Here is a 21,986-nt window from a genome sequence, read left to right as displayed (position 1 = left end):
GCCTTTTTAATATGATTTCGCTTCTTTTTTTGTTGCTTTTGGCATACCCGCAATATGCACTTTTCCTGTGCTCCTTTTCAAAACGGTTTTAATGTGTTGGTTTCTAAATTGAAGCTCGAGAATAAGTGTGTCTTGCGTACACACCCTATAAGTGACTTTTCACTTGTTAAACACGGGCTTTGTGCAAAAAGCGAAGCAAATTAGATGATTTTATATGACCTAAAATACTTTAGCCCATATTCTCAAAACGCACGTCACAGGCTGATATGTGTTTCTTTCTTTCTTCATTTTTAAAAATCCTTATCCCTAAAATCTACCTGTTTGTGTCTCTCATGTGGCACAAAGGGCTCATCACATGTCGGCTGCACAGAGTTAAAAGTGAGAGATGTAATTAGACAGCCTCTCTCATGCTGCGATTGTTTCTCCCTATGTGAGGGGAAGCGCAGATTAATGTTGAGGCTAAATAAACACAAAGGACCCGCAGACAGGCCGCTGCTGGCCTCTAACCTCACAGAGCAGGAGGAAATCAGTCTGGAGGAAATGACACCAGCCTCTGAATTATAATAAGAGCTGTGTGCACTGCTAAACATGCACATATCAACCCATATTACAACTCATACAAGCCTATCATTCTTTAAAAAGCGATATGAATGTTATTTCACCTGTTTCTATTTTAAAGTGCCGGTTATGATTTTTACGCACAGCCACTTCTACCCCCAAAAGTGCGCAGAAGTAATCTTTCTATTTTGCAAACTAAACTAGAATATATGTGTGTTTTCTGCAGTAAATATCACACAATTACACATATTGTATTCTCTATTGTTTGCTCACTTTGAATCGGTTTCTTTTGGACACAATGCTTCCTGTTTTAGGAGAGCCAGTCATTGCTTACTGAGGATTTTTTGTTTGACTGAGGCCTCCGTTTTTACTCTTAGGACACGTTGTACTGTGAATGAAGGGTTAACATATAGCTACAGCATCCAGTTGATTTGCATATTAGTGTTATTTTTTTACAAGTAAAGACAGGCAACAAGCTAGTAAGTGTGATTTTAAACCTGCTTTATGATTATGTTTGGCTGTTTTTGGTTATATTGTCTTGCGCTTCATCGGCCACTGAACCCCGTTCATGTTATTCAGTTGTTTCTTCAAATATTGCTGGATTCAGTTGGAAATATCCATCCAAAATGAAGCGTTTATGACCCTTGAACATATTTTTAGGTGTGTTTTATTTTAATTGTACCCGTAGGTCTGTGCAAACGTGGTGTTAGGATGTGAGTCGACATTTTTTTTCTTGCTTTTATGATGTAAAACAATCCAAAAGAGTGCGTAAAACCTGCGTTAAAAAGCTTTACAGTTGGTTTAAGCGTGTGTACTTTTTATTTAGTAATTAATTTAAAACATCCACGCACATTTTGAATAGTCCAATAGTCCAATAATGGCGTTTTAAAGACACGCTGTCCTTCAAAGTCGACTATAATTAACCTATTTCCGTGTGTAACAATCGCCCTGCACACACGTGCACGTTCCAAGCGTCTATTCTCTCATATAGTCGGAATATTTTGCACAATTCTTCTTTTTTTTAGGCCTTATTGTAATTCCCCAACATACGATCACACCCTCATCACCGCAGCTTGTTGTTCTGAACCTGCTTAACGCACGTATTGCCTTGTATTTGAAGCAAACCTCGGATACAATTATAATTTACATGAATATATTCGGCTCTTGTTCATGCAAGCAGGAAATATTGATCATGCACATGTCATGTCTGTCTGTAAATAAGTGAATGCTTTACAACAAAAAACACACACACTGCATGGTGAAGCTTTCCTGCTTTTGGGGTTAAAATCCCTAAGAAAAAAATCAGTTTTCGCACTTCTAGTTTTGTTTCTGTGCAGGTTTCATATTATAGCTGCCCCCTCCTCCTCCTCCTCCTCCTCTTCCTCACACATACCCCCCCTTCTTACTACTACTATAAGACATCGAGTGCATTGTGCGCATGTGCCCTGTCCTTGAGTTCCTATAACCTATTTCTCCCCCCCCCCCACCCTCCTCTCTTCTTCTCTGTATTTTCCTTGGTAGGATTGTCTTCCACGTCACCAGCGCTCAGCACTATGGAGTTACTACAAAAGGTGACGCGCAGAGGAGGATTTGTGAATGGACGCCGTGATGTGTGCAGCTCACAGATCAGAGGGTGCTGGGACCTCTTCTGCAGATGCACCCTGACCCCCCCCCCCCCCCCCCCCCCCCACACACACACACCCCAACATCCCCTCCATACACCCCCTCCAGATGAATGGGGGTCTCTAATATCAGCTCTGTCACTATGCAGGGGTCGCACCAAATCCTCCAGCTTCCTGTGCCTTTCAAAACCCTGAAAGCCAGCCTCTGCTTTTTGGTGATCCTGTATGATTTTTTTTTTTTGTCATGCTTTAGAGGGTCTGGAAGCCCCCCGGTTTTTTTTTATCACGGGTCAGGTCAGAGCAGTAGCCGAATGAGAGATGATTAGAACCGGGCCTAATTACGCAAAGTGCAAAAAGTCCGAAAAGCAAATTAATCTAAAATACATGTAAATGATTTGGAGAGTGACTTCCACCTGATTCCATGTTCTTAATTACGTGTAGTGGGTTGAAAATGGGAGAACTGGTCAAAGCACCAAAAATACATGGTAAAAAAAGAGACATTTAGATGAAAAAAAAGGCAATTATTTGTCAAATCATGAATATTTTTGCAGCGTAAAACACGAACCTCTTTCTGATTAGCGTGCGTAATTTAGCTTTTTAAAATATGCTACTATACCATGCTCAATATTCTACTTTCTACTATGTATATTCGATTTATAAGGCCATTGCATGATATACAACTTGTATTTTTAAGTCTAATTTGTCATTTTTACGTCTAGTCATCCAGAAATCATAGTTTACTCCATTCTTTATTCACCCTATACACTCCCGCATTGTGTGTGTGTGTGTGTGTGTGTGTGTGTGTGTGTGTGTGTGTGTGTGTGTGTGTGTGTGTGTGTGTGTGTGTGTGTGTGTGTGTGTGTGTGTGTATACAGATGAATCCTCTGGACTTTGGGGCTGCAGGCTCTTCTGGTGTCGGGCCTTTTATAGGTTTTAATAACTCCTAATCCTTCTGATCGCTCTGGCGTAGATAAGTCTCATTTCAATGCGGATTGTTCTTAAGGAGCGGCGCGTATTTCTGCACAACAACATGTGCGCCACCCTGAGCGCAATTAAGGCCTCAGCTAAATTGGATGAAGGCTAATTGAATGCAGCTGAGCTCCCTTCAGAAGACTGCTCACAAATATGAGGAAGACGTGCACGTGGAGTCTTTGATTTCTTAATAATTCCGTAAAAGAAGTGAAACTCCTGCACGAATTAACATCAAGGTGAACACTGTTTTTAGTTGCTGATAAAAAGTGAGGTGAAGTTTCTGCAGGTTAATTAAGTTGTGACCAAATACAAACTGTGCCGAGTTCATTTAAAATAGATTTTGCCCGAGTGGAAAATATAGTTATTTTTTTAGAGCTATGATTAGTGTGTAAATCCTAAACAGGCTGATTAGGACACTGAGAGGCTGGAGCAGGAGATCAGGCTTTCTGAATCATTTATTGACAAAATACGGAATTTTAAATCGGAGAGAAACACACCTTCCAGCTCTGAATAACAACCAGGAGACATAAAAGTTACAACAGAAAAACTAACACAGAAAATATGTTTCTATTATTCATTTAGAATTGTAAAAACGACTTCTCCGTCAAACCCAAATGAAGTGTGCAAAAAGAGAAATGAAGGCTCATAAAAACGCATGGTTTAAAGTAGACTACTTTAAATTTGAGGTATACTTTAACTGAGTATTTTCATTGTATGCCACCTTAAACTTCTACTTTACTATGTTTGAAGCCAGTATTATACTTTTTACTCTAGGCCTACTACAATTACCTAAAAGCTTTTACAGATTCAGATCATTAGCTAATGCAAAATATGAATCCACTAGTAAATTAAAATATAAAGTAAAGATATCCAGAAGCAGTTTATAAAGTAATTTAAATTAGCTCCACTTTCACCAAAAATCCAGTACTTTAATATATATTATTCTGTATAACATGTACTTTTACTTTTGGTACTTTGAGTATTTTTTAACGCTAACACTCTAGTGCTTAAGTAACATTTTAGTATGCAGGACTGTTACTATACAAAATGGAGTACTTCTTCCACCTCTGCACCAAAGACTGTGCTTTAAACCTGGGCAAAGTTTTTTTTTTTTTTCAATAATGTAATTTAATACAATCGTGACCAAGTCCCTTCAGAAATTCTGTACAAAGAAATATGAGAGTGTTGCAGCAAAACAAAGTCACTGAGTATTTTATGTTACTTTATTTTGTTGGCTATGACTTTGTACTGAACTAATAGTGTTAAAATATTGTCTTTGTCCCTTTTTTAAATATCACCCTCATAAATTAACCCCCCAGTAAAATTGGTCTAAGCACCACTGATGCGTAAAAGTTAGAATGTAGTAAGAGTTTCTTCCCAAATGTTGCTAAAGTCCCCGGATGTGCATCAGGTAGCTGCCTTTTTCCCCTCTGAGGCCCTCAGGTCTATTTCGGGATCAGGTCTCTGGGTTTACATTCTCCATATGCAGCAGGACGGAATGCAGAGTGAAAGAAAGAATACGATAATCTAATGTACTTTTAGTGACCTGCAGCTCCCCATCTAAAGTATTCGGTTCCTCCCAGCATGCTTCACGGGCTTTGGATGGTCCAAATGCCTCGTGCACCTGTGTCAAAGTCCTGTTTACGAGCAGGAGGAACAAGTGTGAGAGAGACAGGTGGAAAGCACTTGCTGCAGAAACTGTGTCTGAGAGCAGGTTGGGGAAATACTCTCTGGTTTTTCTGATTTGAAACATGTGACGTGCAATCCTAAAGATGCATGCAGACACTAAGAACATTTCCCCAAATTATATCTATTTTCAATTCTCATAAAGTGGGTTAATGATCCAAGCGTTAAGTCGCTTGTTTAATAAATCTGTGGGAAAACCTCATACTACTCTTTGCACCTTCTTGTTAGATGCAAGCTGCATTTCTTTCTGTGCATTGGCAATAAAGTTGGATCTAATCTATAGAAAAAGAAAGAAAGAAACACACGTGCAACTTTAACCCCCTTCCGTGTATTCCCGTTTCCAGAGTTCATTCTAAAAGTGAGAAACAATTCCTGTAATGTCCGCGCTCCGGAGGTCAGACTCCCTGTGTGGTATCGGATAAAAGAGCAACCGAAATAGCACCGGACTCCCATGAAAGCACCATGTGCCACCGGGTCCCTTTCACCCCTGGGTGCACCTGAGTTGTTTTTACCCCCCCTCCCCAGCTTCAGATATGCTGTGAATTTGTCACTTATCAGGGGGGCTGAGCTGCCAAAGGCCATTTTAGGCGCAATAACTTTCCCGGATGGATTTAGCCTGCCAACTTTGCGCGTCTCTCAGCAGCTCAGAGATGCCTGTTGCTTCCCAGAAAATGTCTCCCGCGCCTGCTAATGAAGACTAATTAAAACATGACAAACATCGACCTTTAGTGCATCCTAAACAGGGCTGCAAGCATGACTGGGATTATGCAAATGAAGGCTGCTTTCTTTGACAATATGTGAGCAGGTGATTTATCTTATATGTGTGTGCGTGTGTGCGTGCGTTCCTGTGCATGGAAACAGCTCTGCTTCTTTAAATATGGCGCACATCTGTCTGCACAACAGGTGTCTGAACTGTGAGTTATAAGGGTACAGATTATTCTAAAAAACGTGTTTATTCTTCACATTCTGGTATCTTGTACTACGTTTTTATTCCGATGTTTTTCTTATTCCTGCAGCCTTCTGTCACCATTTTGTCTTTTGCACTGTTTTATTGCACGATTTCCTTTTGTTTGAAGTGTGTTGCATTGTTGGAGGACACTCGTCATATAAATCATATGTAAAGCTGCAGGTAAATCAGTAGAATCCACACGATCAGAGCTCTCCCTCGTATGTCCTTATTTATTTTAATGTATCAAGGGAAAGGCTATGATATTAACTTGCTCTGCACCTTTTTTTGCAAAGAAATGTTGACTTCCTGCCTCTCGGGGTATCACGTTAGCTATTATTATTATTATTATTACGCTGGTCGGTTTAGGGAGTCAGATGTGAGCTGAGCTGCAGCAAGTGTGTTTTAATTTACACTGGGAAGGATTTGTTTGGATGGCATGCATAATTTTCCATCACATGAGGTTTAGCCTGTCATTCTGTTGTTGTCCTGCGGAGGAGGAAGAGGAGGAAGAGGAGGAAGGAGAAGAGGAATGGCACACAAGGCTAAATCCCACTGTGACGTTGTTTCAACATGATTCTGTGTCTCTGATTTTACTTTTGATTTACTGCAAGACAACCGGTTTTATTGTTCTGAAAACCCCTCCTTAAATGAAGAGTGGGGGGATAATAAGACCCTCCGATGGGAGCATGTGCAGAGCAGCCTGCCATTTGAATGATCACAGTAGTAATTTGAGCTAAAATGGAGTCCAATGTTCTCCCCCCCCCCCCCATGGCATAATAATTCATTATTCCTGGCCTACAGTGGGAGAGGCACTGATCGAGGTTAGAGGACAGGAGTGGACCTCAGCTCTGGTGTAATGAAGACTCAGTAGACCCTAAACACACACTCCCACACACACATAATCTTTCGTTATACATCTCGCAGGGCAGCACATTAATGCGGCGGAAGACCTTTTATATTTTTTGGGCCGAGAAAGAAGAGAGTGCAATGATTTCCTCCACTCGATCCATTTCATTGACCTTTTCTATCATGCATTTGACTCGCTGCAGCGCCGGATACATATTCCAGGAATAATCTCCCTGCCTGCCAATGTTTAATAAATCATCTTTTGGAAATCTGAATTTTTATGTTCTGGTGCATTTAAGGAGAAATCTGGTGTGGAGTTCTCTCTCTTTTGTATTCAACATGTATAAATGTGTTGTCTGAATTCTCCTGAGTTCATACATGTAATTTTGTATGGAATAAGTTGATGAATAAAACCTTTTGCAAGAGCTCTCCCGTTTCCCGTGCCTCCACTAGGGGTCCATGGAGGTCATGGTGTTAATGTCCAGACAGAGTAAGAGGATAAACACTGTCATCTGGTGGCAACAAAAGCCATCACTCCTCACTGAGATCTACCTGCTGCACTTACCTCTCCTCAATGCTCTTGTTTTTAACTTCCACCTGCATGCATGCAACGCTCAGAGACTTTTAAATGTGTGTGACAGGCAAAGAGAGGAGGAAGAGGGGGAATGGCGTCTTCACCCAGAAACTGAAGAGACCCCGAGGTGAGGAGAACACACACGTTTATAAAAAGTCATTTACTGTGAGGTTTTAAACACTTACACACTCTGAGTTTACACACTCTGAGTTTTAAACAAAAAAGGAAATTAAATGTGGTCTGCTTTTTATTTGATTGGACCTGTAGATTCTGTAACACCTTTCTTGATCCGTACTTTCTATTCTAATCCGCTGTGCCACCTTTCATTTCAGCAGTGGTGGAAAGAAAATAAGCACATTTACTCCAGTGTTGTACCTTTTTGACATATTAATACTTGAGTATTTGAAAGAGGACCAACTGTATTCTGCTTTTTGGGGGCTTTCTCTTCCCTGTAGTGGCATCAGGGCGACTGTGGTCGTCCTTCAACCAGAAGGCTGTGGGTTCGATCCCAGCCCATGCAGTCAACATGTCGATGTGTCCTTGGGCAAGATACTTAACCCTGAGTTGTTCACGATGGCCAACGGTGTGTGAGTGTTAGGTCCTAGAGTAAGGTACACTGCTCTGTGTGAACGACATGTAGAATGTAAAGTGCTTTGAGGGGTCTTAAAGACTGGATCAAGCGTTCAGTCAATCTGACCATTTACCTGTAGTGTATTCTTTAGGTTTCGGTGCATGTGAATGGTCTGCAAAGGCTAAAAATCCTCCTATATTGTGTCTTCGCGTGTGAACAGCATGTCATTCCAAGCTAAATCAATAATTAATGCACTTGTGTGGCAACAGCTTACAGTAAGAGAGCCCCCTTTCTTTTTTGGACATGTGACATCAAAACAAACTCCAGTGGGAAAACCAAAATACACGAATTCCCATAAAAAGGCTTCCCTTACAGTTGCATTAAAAAAAAAAATCTGACTAGCGTTAAATTGGGGATGTATTCAACTAAAACTGAGCATTGTCTGTTGGCTCAGATTTGATTTGTCTTTTTAACTGTAGTATGTGCTCGTGGTGTCTAGGCTACTGCCTGAATGCTTCATGATATAAGGTCTTTTAGCAGAGGACACATTTTGATATGTTTCCTGGCAGACAACAAATTAATAGGCTCAATAACAGCTATTCCAGAGACAAAATGGAAACACAATGTAACTGCGAAGAGATGAAACTGATGTTCAGATCAATACATCAGATGGGTCTGTCTCCTGGCCTTGGAGGAAGGACGTAGAGAGGGGGGGGTGTACGAGGAGGGGGGGGGTATTTTGGCAATAAGGAGGCGCTCTAATGGAGTCTTTCAGTTTGCCGTGGCTGGAAATGAAAGGAGGCTGAAGCCCGGCCAATTATTGTGCCTGAGAAGAGGACGAGGGGGAGTGAAAGAGGAAGAAGAGGAAGAAGAAGTGGCGTGTGGCGCCGGATCGTTGGCCTGTCAGAGAGAGAGATAAATAGAGAGAGGGGCTTCCAGAACGAGGGGTTTCCATTCAGAATAGCCCACAGATATTGGCCCCACTCCCAGAAATGTCCCTCCCCAGAGCAAAAGGTTAACTGTCAGTCCCCCGCTAGGTATATATAGAAGTCTGCCCTCCAGAAAGGCGTGTTTTCGGAGGGGAGGGGGAGAGCTAGTGACACACAGGGGGTGGGTTTTATTCGGGGAGGGGGGAGAAGATGCAGCCGAAGACATTATAATGGCTCCGGAGACTGACAGAGGCCACGGACAAAAGAGTGTCCTCATCTATTCAATTTGGGCCTGACAGCAGACACAACAAACAGCCCAGAGACCCCCGGTGCAACGGACCCCCAGACGAAAAAAACAAACCCAAAGCCATTGTGTTCCTGACGCTGCGGAGACGTGTAATTAGGGTAAAAATAAAAGGTCTATATCGTGATGTAATTAGTATTAAAGAGGCCGTATTCAGCTTTTTCCTGTAGGGTGTTGTTGTGCATGTAGACCTAACATAATGACGTCCCTATGGAACACCCGCGCTCCTATTGGCTACTGCTCCAACACATTGTACATGATAGGTTAAGGGGCGGGATATCTCTTAGTGTTTGACCAATCACAACAGAGCCGTCCAGAGCAGACTGGGCTCTGGTTTCAGACAGAGGGTGAAAACAGGTGCTGCAGCACAGGCAGTATGGGGAAAAATAAAGAGCTTTTTGAAAATTAAAGCATGAAGACATGTCACAGTAGAGACACTTAATACACACTTACAATTAGAAGGATATGTCCTCTTTAATTGAAGAATGACTAAAAGCAGATCTCCTTATGAGGTGTTTTTATTTTTCACTTAAATCCATGGTAGCAAAAAATGATACACCGCTGAAATATCAGACACACAAACGCTTAAAACATCCAAAAAGGTGCTTCACCACCTCCAAAAATAAAGCTTCCTCTCCAGAATAACACACCTGAATGTGAGCAGATCGAAGTGATCCGCCACAAAATGTTTAAAAAAATATGGTTTCCTTCTATGATGAGAATTGTTTTGACACAATATATTGTTTCCTCTCTTGTGAGAGTCATTGGTTTTGACTCTGAAGGCATAGTCTGACACTAACCTCTGAAACAGATGTTATTGTTTTAGGTATCCACACTGCATATACTTGTCAGAAATAATAAATAAATGGGCTCATGAATACTCTGATTGCACTTAATCCTCACTAACTAACATACTGTAGGTCTAGTGTGGCAGTAATACCTGTCTCACAAGGAAAGCCATTTTACATTAGCAATAATGTCGTGTTTGTACAAATGATGAAACTAAAATGGTTATAGTGACAAAAGCACTACGTTCTATAATACACAGGCAATCACAGACTGCAAATCTTAATGTCTTCTTCATCGCCGTATGTTCCCAAAACTAAAATCACCGGAGAGCGGTTTAAACCGGTTTACCCGTGGCAAAAGTACTTTCCTCCTGGTACATTATCTCCAGAATAATGCTCTGACTCTGTCCATAACTTAATAACTAAAAACGGTTTTATATGGAGGAGGATTAGGGCCCCAAACGTGAGGATTATGCAGGGAAAAAAATATATTTTTCTGAAAATCTGATATTCTTTTCAGGATTCTGTTAATTTTTTTTCCTTAGAATTCCGACTTTTTCTTAGATTTCCAACTTTTTCTCCCAGAATTCCGAAATATTTTCTTAGAATTCTGACTTAATTAGATTTCCGATTTTTTTTCTTAGAATTCCGAAATGTTTTCTTAGAATTCCGACTTTCTTAGATTTCCGATTTTTTTTCTTAGAATTCCGAAATGTTTTCTTAGAATTCCGACTTTCTTAGATTTCCGATTTTTTTTCTTAGAATTCCGAAATGTTTTCTTAGAATTCCGACTTTCTTAGATTTCCGACTTTTTTTCTCAGAATTCCGAAATGTTTTCTTAGATTTCCGACTTTTTTTCTCAGAATTCCGAAATGTTTTCTTAGAATTCCAACTTTTCTTCTCGAAATTCCGATTTTTTCTTAGAATTCCGACAAAACAAAACAAATCTCTTTTGGTCAGATCTCCCCAAAAATGTCACACGCGGCCCTCATCATCCTCCACCGTTTTATAATAATTGTATGGTGTAGGTATACCACTCAAGGGTCAATGCGACTTGAATTTTGACTCGTAGCATATTGAATTTACGCAGGTGAATCACAGCCTGTAAAGACTAATTGGCACTCCTCTACATACTCCCTGTCTCTCTATTCCAGCCACCATCGTCACTTTAAAGGAATACTTCCATATTTGGTTTGGGGTCATTCAAAAATAAATACTTAATTTGGTTAAACTGGGAACACACATCTCCCTGCGCTTCAACTGAGAATACATTTCACTGAGAGAGAGTGAGGACATCTGTTTCGCCCACTCGTACAATTCCCTTTTTATGATTATATATATTAAAAATAACAACAAAAATAGTCTTTTCCACCAAGTCCAGGGTGCATCAACACCTCCACTCAGGAAGATGCTTCCAGCAGGGAAATAAATCACTTCAAAATCAAAGAAAAGGCAAAACACCGTCCTCCTGTCTCGATGCTGATGGAGGTTTGGCCACAAGGAGGTGCATGGCACTTTGTCATGAGGACGAAGGATGAAGTCTAATCAGAGTCTTTTCCCTCCTGTTCTCTCCTTCTTCACATAACGTGTCCATCTTTAATTCGCCTGTCCTTCTTCCTCTTCTTTGTGCTGCGTTCAGTCCATGTGGGGTTTCTCCACGCCGCCCTGAGGGGAGGCAGAAGAGTGTCAATAATACACTTTATTTATACATGTTTGACGCTGCCCAAAGAGTATGACAAAATAAATCACAATAACAAATTAGGAACATAATTAAAATATGTAAAAACATTAAGCTGTCCTTGGCTCTTTTTCTGCTGTAACAACGTACATGTCCCCTCTGTGGGACTAGTAAAGGCATTCTGAAAACAAGAACAGTGATACATCTAAACAGGAGAGGCCAAATAAAAAAGATAGGTCTCAGAAAGCAGCCTCTCCAGTTTTCTTGTAAGGCAACTTTAGGTACTTTTAAAAGTGAAACATTGAAGGATGTAAGTAGAAGATTGCAGCAACACATATTCACCAAATCAAATTAATGCAGAAGTTAAAGAGCTGGAATGAAGCGCTTCAACGTGAGCTGCTTCATAGTCAGATTCATGGTGCTGAAGTGCTTTGTAGAGCGATATCATAACTCAAAGTGTCGATGTGTTCATGACCTCAGGTGACTCGTTTCCAAGAAATGAATCTGAGTAGTTTCACTTTCCTGTGAAGAGCTGCACCCTCTCTCAACAACCAGTAGCTTTTAAGCAAATAAGGACCAGTTGCTGCTTTTCAAAATATATTTTAAATGTCAGCACAGGAATATTTAGCTCTCAGTTCCTATTTTTTTTGGAAGTGCTTATTCCTTATTTTTGCAAAAGGGGAAGATGGGACTTCTTGCTCAACATGTTCTGCTTTCTGATGGCTCATTTAGCCAAATATCAAAGAGATATCATAAGAGACATATCCTGCCCTTCCAGGTATCGTTCTCGGGTGAGGGCCAAAGGCTCAAAAGCTGCTCAAATGAAGCCCCTCGTTGTGGTTTCACCTACAATTATGAAATGTGCTATGTGTATGTAGCATGGTGAGACGAACAGAAAAGCTTCTTGGAGACATATCGAATAACGAACAGGAAGTCGGCTATTTTGAATTTTCTATGCAATGTTTCGCACTTACTCGAGCCACATTCGAACAAACTCATGCTGCAAAAAAGATCTGTAAGAAAAAGCCCCCAAAGTCTCGTGTTCTTCCTAAAATGCCCCTCTGGAACAAAAAGAGAGAGAAACCCATGAGTGCCGCCTTGTGCCAACATTCCTCCGGCCCGATCACAAACAAAAACAACGAGGAGCAAATGACCCTGTGGTCAGCCGAGTCCTGACTGCCAACACTGTGACACACAAACAGCTTTAATCTGCTTTCACGCTGCCACTCGAGTCAAACTGAGCGCTGACGGGACTTTACAGACAGAACGAGGTGAGGCTTCTGGGCACGAGCTTAATGGAGACATCAGAGCTGACTTGACGGGATGCTTATGAGAGAAGTTTTTTTAAAGGGCCCTGACGTGCTGCGGAAGTAGATTTATTTATTTTTTGTGTACAAACTTTTAAAAAATGTGATATTTGAAGTGTCTCGTTCCCGGGTGAGGGTCTTCAAAGTTGCTAAAATTGAGCCCCTCGTTGTGGTTTCACCTACAATGAAACCTGACATATCGTATATCCAACAGGAAGTTACATTTTCTATGCAATTATTCGTACTTTACTTCTGGGCACAAGCTTAATGGAGACATCAGAGCTGACTTGACGGGGTAATGGTGAGAGAAAGGGGGGAGGGGGCGTCCAAGGCACTACTTTTTTGACAATGTTATCGTGGCGCAGCTTAGTAGATGCACATAAAGCGTGCAGAGGAGTTCTCTAATGCAAATCTGAAGCTGGTTGACGGCATGTTTTGTGGAGCTGTGGGATTATTCTGTTTGCTGAACATGCATTTCTATAATTAGCAACCCGCAAACACTTAAAACTATCAAAGTATTGTCTTAAACGTGCTTGTTTTTAAAAATATATTATGCTTACCATCAACATAAGGCTCGTTACTTGTAATCTAGGATCCGGTATCGTCCTTTAAAATGAAAACTAATTGGAAATCAATGTAGTTTACAGTTTGCTAAAGTACCAAGAAATGTTAAATACCTTAAAGATTTATGTTAGAAATGAACAATATAGATCCCCAGCACGTAGAAACTGCCGGATGCCAACTTGCATATGTTGTGTTAATCAGCTTTAATAAGCCTATTAGTACAGCTGTTTGAAAATGGCATTCAAATCGATCCTCTCAAACTTCAAAATGGATTAAAAACAACCACACCGGGAGTTGAAATACGGCCACTGTCTGGTTCAATGTGTTATCGTGGTGCAGCGTGTGCAGAGGAGCTCTCTAGTGCAAATCAGAAGCGGGTTGACGGCATGTTGTGTGCAGATGTGACACGCCAAACACGAGGTGTTTAACCTTCAAGTGTACTCTTTGCAAAATATGAAAAACATCCAGGTCAAGAGTTTTGCATAATTGGAAAAGTTCCCTTGAAAACCGCAGAAGTGGAACTGGTTTGGTCGCTGCTTTAAAGGATTAGCTCACCCAAAGTGACATTTAACTCCATTATCTCCAGAATAATGCTTTGAATTTCTCCATAACTAAACAATCTCCGTCTGAGTTGTACGGAGGAGGATCAGGGCTCCAAAAGTGAGGATTTTGCGAAAAATAATCCGGCTTTTTTCTGAAAATCTGAGATTCTTTTCAGTTTTCTGAATTTCTCCTCATCATAATTTAATTAAAATATCATATTTTGCCCTTAAATTAGATATTAAAGAACTGAGATGAACATAAGGACTGCACTTGATATCTTTAAGTGGAAATAAGCTGTCAAGATAAAACTTTAAGTTGTATCTTTGATGCTTTTAAATTAGACGTACCATGGCGAGCTGGCGTCCGATGTTCCCCACGGTGACTCCGCCTGAGAAGAATATGCACGGGAGCCAGGAGCGCACATACAGGAAGTCCGGAGACGTGTATCTAAAAGAGAGGAAAAGCCCCAAAAATGTACAATTAATATCCATGAAGTAGAGATGTTTGGTTCAGCAGCTGTTAAAATAACTCCCATTGATAAGAAAGGCACCTCGAAGGACACCTATGAGTGGGAAAACCCATCGTGCTAGAAACTGTATTCATCATTCAGTTTCTATCTCGTAAAGTCAGCTGCGGTTTGAGCGTCTTATCGTGAACAGAAGTCTCTTTGCTCCGCTGTGTGTTTTTGATGAACTCAGGAGGGTTTGTTCATTTGGCTTCAGGAGAAACTTCCCAAAATAAACCTTCACCCATCCCGTCTGTTTGATGGATTCCTACAGGTGGGACAAGATACTTCTCAGTCTCACAAGCTGTGTATTTAAAACTAAACCTACGTGGTTTGTGGTGTGAGAGCAACATGAAACCAGGAGTTAGGGATGACAGCGCACTGCTCCTTAATCCTCTGGCATTTGTTTCCTCAAAAGGGAACACTTGTCTGTCGTTTGCTTTGTGTGTTTTAATATTTTTGTATCTATTATGAGAATGTGTATACTTATCTCATTTGCTCTGTTTTTTTTGTTTTTTTTCTTGGGGGTGGGGAAACATATATTTGATCTGCTTTTTGGCAGTCTGGTTGAAATGTGCACGGTTGCATCTACAGTATGTATTTGACTGCTCAATGACATTCTGTACGTGCATTGGGGTTAAAATCCCCTACGTGCATTTGGGTTAAAGTCCCCTACGTGCATTGGGGGTACAGATGGGGTCCAAAACTAGCAAGCCACATGGCTGTCTGGGAGCAAATTCATTTGATATATATTGAAGTAACAAGTAACATGTCATGATATGCTACAGAAATATGGCCAGGATCCGTTGAATATTTTGGAATATTGGGTTGCAGATTAACATTTTCAAAAAGGGGGGAAAATAACTAAATAAGTTGAAAAATAAAGTAGAAAGAAAGTGAGGTCAAAGAAAACTATTTCTGCTAAAAAGTGAGCAGTGATTGAGTCAGAGCTCAACATTTCAGATGTGTGTATCTCACTCTGCACTGTCTGTTTGATTATCTTTTAAAGCAGTGTTTTTAAATGCCATTTTATAAAATGTTTCTTAACGTCTTTCCTTCTTGTAAAGCACTTTGGATTGACTTTCCCTCTTTGTGCACTGAACTCACTGGTAGACTCCGTTGTAGACGAGCAGCTGCGTGAACACGGTAGCGAGGACGGCGGTGGTGATGCCCAAACCGAAGCCGCTCCTGGACCGATCGAACGTCCACCAGAGACCCAAAGATAGAGCCGCCAGCGTGAGGGAGAGCTGCACGTTGTTGTCGAAGTCGAGCTTCTGTGGTGCGGGAAGTTAAGGACAAAACCAAACAGTGTAACGCAAACACAGGATTAGATCTAACTCAAATATTTGTAGAGGCTAAGTTAGGGATCCTGCCAGTTTCCGGACCGGAGCACTGACCTATTGATATCGGAAAGTTATTATTATATTTGCTAAGAGTAAATAGTGTTTTTAAAAGGCCTTGCAAAAGTAGATTCTTTCTTTTTTGTGTGCAAACTTTTGAAAAATGTGATATTTGAAGTGACTCGTTCTTGGGTGTGGGCCAAAGAGTCTTCAAAGCTGCTCAAATGAAACCCCTCGTTGTGGTTTCACCTATTTCACCTACACCTATATTTTTGGAAGTGCTTATTCCTTCTTTTTGCAAAAGGGGAAGATGGGACTTCTTGCTCAACACGTTCTGCTTTCTGATGGCTCATTTAGCCAAATATCAAAGAGATGTCATAAGAGACATATCCTGCCCTTTCAGGTATCGTTCTCGGGTGAGGGCCAAAGAGTCTTCAAAGCTGCTCAAATGAAGCCCCTCGTTGTGGTTTCACTACAATTATGAAATGTGCTATGTGTATGGAGCATGGTGAGGCGAACAGAAAAGCCCCTTGGAGACATATCGTATAACGAACAGGAAGTTGGCTATTTTGAATTTTCTATGCAAATTGTCGCACTAACTCGTGCTGCATTTGAACAAACTCTTTCTACAGATTACATCCGATAGACTTAACATCGAGTCAGTAACATCTTAAGACCTTGAGGAACAAAATGTGTGATGTGCAAGGGCTCGTCCAAAGTGTTTGCAGCTTTAATAAACCTAAATAATTCTTAATCAGGTAATGACATCATGACATCCTTTGGTTCAAAACTGTAGATAGAACAGATAGTATCCTCACATAACACAGATCTGTAAAAAAGAATCCACAGGCTCTGAAAGGATACAACACTGGCGTGGTTGATGCCCACGAACACTGCGATGCACCTCATGACGCTGGCCCACTCCCTCTTGAACTTGTGCGGCTCTCCCAGGTGTTTGTCGAGGCACGGATACAGCAGACCAACCACAGCTGTGCAGAGGAGAAAACAGACCAGTCACACACGATAAGCAGACAATCTGGAAAACGCCAGCTGGAAAATCCTGTCACAGAGCGGTGGGATTATTCTGTTTGCTGAACATGCACTTCCAAAATTAGCAATCGACTATAGATAGATATTATGTTAACCATCAACATAAGGCTCATTACTTATAACCTAAGATCTGGTATTGTTTTGCATTCCTTTAAAATGAAAACTTTAATTGGAAATAAATGTAGTTTAGAGTTTGCTTAAGTATATTTGACCTGGAAATGTTAAATACCCTAAATATTTATGTTAGAAATTAACAGTACGGGTCCCCAGAACGTAAAAACTTCCCGATGCCAACTTGCATATGTTGTGTTCTTCAGCATTAAGAAGCCTATTTGTACAGTTGTTCGACAAAACGATCCAGCATCAAAATCAACCACACTGGGAGTTGAAATACGGCCACTTTGATTAAATGTGCCCTTATGGATCCTGAAATTTCAGAAATGGATACAGCGTCCTCTAAAAAAAACAAAATAACTTAAATATTGTACAAATCTGCTATTCTTTCATTTGAACTTTTGTACATAAAGGCTAATACTGCTAGTTAATGCTTATTGCCCAACAGATTCAAGTTTTCTTATTGCTGGGGACGCATACTCTACATTTCAAGTAGCCTACAAAACCTTTGCTGGTTCACATCAGGAGTCTATGAGCCACTGAAAGTTTACACAATGAAAACGAGTCCCTACATGATATGAGATATTTATTGGCACTCAGTAATGTCAACAATCTGTAAAAGCCACACATCTCTTTCATGTGTTTCTGCCCTGCAGCACATGGAGGAGGAGGAGGAGGATGTTTTTTCACTTCTTTCTCCCCCCCACTTCCTGGTTCCTATCCTTAAAAGGTACCGCCCCCTTTCAGCTCACCCGTTATGACACTAGCCAATCAGCGCCCAGGTCGTATAGTATCCGGCAGCTGCGGCCAATCAGAGTGCGAGAAAGTCAACCCACTGGCAGAAGATGACCACGAAGACTAGTATAGCATTAGACAGGAAGGCTTGTATAATTGCCAACAATAACAAAGCCGAATGATGATTCATGACCACATGATCATACAGTAAAGTGATATAAAAAGGGAAAATAAAAGGAGAACAGTTTAATATGTACAATTGTTTAAAATTGCACTATTTTACGCGTAAGTTTGGTGAGGCATGTGCGTAAACGTTACATTTCCAGACTTTTGGCACCCATAAATTCATGTTACTAGTATTATTTTCGGCCTTTACAAAGAAAAGGCTACTTCCCCTCTTTGTCTGAAACTAAGCAGCCAACTCAAATTGCTCTGCACAGATATTTTAAACAAACTAGCTTCCATTTTTCTCCAACAAACAGTGTGTTTAACTCACCGGCCCCTGTGCCGCAGCACGGAGGGATCCACCAGGCAGACGAAAACAAAGTTGCCATCACCTCCTCGGGAAACAAGGTGACATTTCTCTGAATCTGCAGCAAGTTGAGCACCAGGGCCAGGAAAGCCCCCACGGTGAAGAGCACGAGACCCCTGCGGATCAGATTGGCCGTGCGCACATCGTGCAGAGACCCGTACGCGTTGCTGAGCACAGAGGTGATTATGGACATCATTTCTTCAGCTTTGGATGCTAACCAGTGAGCTCCGGATGAGTGTTTAGTCTCAACACTTGATGCACAGGAGCAGCTCCAACAGTGGTCCTCTAATCTGGGCATTTGGCACTTTAAGGCTGAAGAAGAAGTGGATATATTTAGATCACAAGTGGAGAGAGAGAGAGAACACAGTGTTGCAGAATGGAAACGGTGTTCTGTTACAATAAGTTGAAAAAGCTGGTGTTTACCTTGATCTGGAGACGTCTTGTTCTGTGCGTAAAGACTCAAATCTCGTTCACATCATCGTTCGAGGAGAAAACAAACAGCTCTGCTCCATTCCACAGCACACAGCTCATAGCAGGCACAGGAGCTTCCTCTGCACAAAACAATCACAGCTGTGTCGGGTGAGAATCGGCAGCCAATCAGAGCGCGGCGGGTGATATGACGTAGCGCCACTCCACCGCCCCCTCGTGCAGGACAGACGCACAAACTCCAGTCTGCAGAGCAAGTGAAAGTGGAAACAGAGAAGTATTTAAATGTCAGCCAAAACACACCAGAGTCTGGATCAGAATCAGGTGTATGGCCAAGAAGGTTATTCATACGAGTAGTTGGCTTATGATGTAAGTAAATAAACACAGATAAAGAAGATACATTATGAGAAAACGACCAAAGAAAATACAACTATTATGGAAAACTATTAAAAAAAACATTAAAATATACAGAAATATTTACATGAAATATAGATAAATATAGATAAATGCTAGGGATAATATCATGAAATATAATCTGTGAAGTATTGGTATTAAAATGATAAAGCTGTGCAGATATTAGGAGGTATCTTTGTCTACAAATATGCAAAAATATTCAGAGGGTTTTGCAGGACTGACATGAAACACAAACTATGAAGAGCATTTGAACAGCTGCAATAAAAAGCAGTGATGTTGTTTACAAAATGAGATGTTATACGAGCTAATAGACAATAAAGGTCACCCAATAAATCATGGTAAAGTCAGTGCTGAGATAATATAAACTAAGATATTCTTTTATTGATCCTAGGATGGGAAATTCCTTTGTCACAGCAGCATGTAAACAAGCATTGCACATGAATTAAACATTACATAAAATACAAAATAACAGCAAATATATATGTATACAGTAATACATTAACAAAACAGAACAGTATGTACATCTCAACAGTGTCAGATGTATCTCTATTGAACATACAATATTAATACACAGATTTGAAGTCAGTGTAGTTTGATATTATTTGCTATTAGTTAATAAGTACAGTTTGGAAAAGACCCCTTTTAGATGTTTTTATAACTGTTTGTTTACCACTTCCTGTCTGATACTCTCCCAGATATTTTCCAAATAAAGGTTACACAAACTACTTCCCCTCTCCTGGGAACAGGGGTTCGTTGTGGCACATTTAGTTTAGTCTGTTGTTGATGAAAAGTGGTTGAATTCGGGGTCATGTTAAAGGAGGTGTGGCTGAAAAAGGAGGAGTGTGCATGAAGCCAAACGGCACGTCAGTGAGAGATAACGTGAGGGGGAACGGTTCAGTGCCCGAATGACACCATTCTCCAAGGGCCGACGACAACAAGGAACATGTTGTGCAAGAGGCCGTGTGACCTAGCCGGGTGGGCCGAGTGATAACAAACCTCCATGGCATACGTGAGGCAGAAAGCATACATCCATAGGTGCAGGGGTTGTTTTCCACTGAGCCTGAGGACATGCATACACTTCCTTTTGCAGGACACATCTGAGACAAATGGAAAAATACAGTTATTTCAATTTAATGATAAAAAATGGATAGACTAGCTGCTGGCACTGTGTTCAAATTAATACCATGGATGAATCATCTTTTTTTTCATGCAAATAAGCTTGAAAATTAAGCGACGCCTCATGACCTACAGCAAATTTGCAAAACAAAAACAGAAAGCATGTCAATCAGATAGCATTTAATTTCAATTAAGCTACATTGGTGTAATTATGCCGCCAATGTTTAGGGTATTAAATTCATTTTTGTGTTGTTTTTGAAATGATTTGCGTGTTAAAATGAGGGGACTATGTTTCTAGTTGTCACCAAGTTTTCAGCTTTAATAGAAACAGCTGAATTCACCCTGTTGTTTGTATGGCTGCTTCGACATGTTGAGGAAAACGATGCCCAATTACTGGGAATATTGTCAGAAAAACCAGCTGTAACTATGTAAATACATTTCAGGCACAACAGATCCTTTTTTCCAGCAGCAGTGCTTTGGTCTAGGCTGAAATACCTCAGCAAATATTCCATGCATTGCTGTGAAATGTTGCACAGACATTCATGGGTATCCTAAACACTGCCTTCCTCTGCACTCTGCAGGAGTTTATAACACAGCAGGCCAGTCCATAGCTGAGTGCAGGAGAGAGAAGACTCTTCTTTACTAAACAAATGGTGGCTTCTTCAAACCACCCCTTAAGTTTTAGGGGAATAGTACAGTCCAATTAGCCAGATACATTTACAGGTATTGCTCAACAGCTCAGATGTTTGCCAGCCAATGCCAGGATCAAGGTGAGCTTCAAGACACTGACACAACACACATTAACAATCACTAAACAAAATGATAACCTTCTCAATCCCCCAGAAATGGCACCAAAGTTGTGCTTTTAAGGGAAAATCTCTGTACTGTACTAAACACTTTCTATTTGGTGCTAAAAGCAACGGATAGCATGTTGACTCGCCTTACTGAGACCTGCTTAGCAGAATAATAATGCATGTATTTATATAGCGCTTTTCCTGGTGCTCAGAGCGCTTTACAAGCAAGTAAAGAAGAACAATAACAACAAAGTAAAAAGTGCTAAGCTAGGTGGAATAGGAGTTGAAGGCAAGAGTGAAAAGGTGAGTTTTTAGGGCTTTTTTTTAATCAAAATGATTCTGATTTTTGAGCATGTTGTCTTCGTGAGCATGTTGGCAAGCTGATGTTAGCATTTATCTGAAAGTACTGCTGTGTCTAAAGTCAATAAAGCTCCTAGCCTGAATTTACTCTTTACATTCAAACATCATAGCTGCTTAGCATGTTAGCATTATCTTTTTGAGCCTGTTAGCACAGTGTTTTTAAAAGTGGGGGCCCCGACCCCCCGGGGGCCGCCAGGGGGCACCAGGGGGGTCACGCAAAGTTTGAAGGAAAAGGGATTTTAATAATTTTTTTAAAGTTACATTTTTTTTTCAGCTTTTGGAGCAAGTGAGAGCGAGTCAATGTTTCGCTCTGCAGCTGGATGAGAGCACGGATGTAGCAAATGTCGCAGAATTGCTCGCATACATCAGATTTATTTCAGAAGACAACTTTGTTGAGGAAATATTATTTTTGCAAAGCACTGGAAGGTAGGATCACATGAAGAGACATTTTTCGAGTTTTAGATGAGTAGGCTACATCATCTCAAATGGACTTGACTGGTCTCGTTGTGTGGGTGTGTGTTCAGATGGGGCAGTGGGGCTATGACAGGCAAAGAAAGTGGAGTGACAGCTTTGATCAGGCAGAAGGCCCCAAATGTAGTGGCAACACACTGCCTGCTCCATCGCGAGGCACTTGTACACATCATTTAAAAAAAAAATTGCAACAGGGGGGTCCCCGCCAGAGGATAATGCTATATGGGGGTCCTTGGCA

The 21,986-nt window shown here is 40.9% G+C and overlaps 1 protein-coding gene across 1 annotated transcript; it reads right to left on the bottom strand.

Moving 5' to 3' along the window:
• Positions 1–9,513: 9,513 nt before the first annotated feature.
• Positions 9,514–18,756, bottom strand: insig1 (insulin induced gene 1). Its single transcript, XM_079661706.1, has 6 exons — positions 18,591–18,756; positions 18,132–18,479; positions 16,601–16,725; positions 15,504–15,670; positions 14,239–14,338; positions 9,514–11,464 (listed from the first exon to the last, which is right to left on the bottom strand). Exons 2-6 carry the CDS (start codon positions 18,463–18,465, stop codon positions 11,435–11,437), a joined length of 756 nt encoding a protein of 251 aa, XP_079517832.1. The 5' UTR covers positions 18,466–18,479; positions 18,591–18,756; the 3' UTR covers positions 9,514–11,434.
• Positions 18,757–21,986: the final 3,230 nt, after the last annotated feature.

This window comes from Notothenia rossii (assembly GCF_949606895.1).
Source record: "Notothenia rossii genome assembly, chromosome: 12".
Classification (NCBI taxonomy): domain Eukaryota; kingdom Metazoa; phylum Chordata; class Actinopteri; order Perciformes; family Nototheniidae; genus Notothenia; species Notothenia rossii.
Note: the sequence above shows the minus strand (reverse complement) of the source record. Positions and strands in the feature narration are given on the sequence as shown.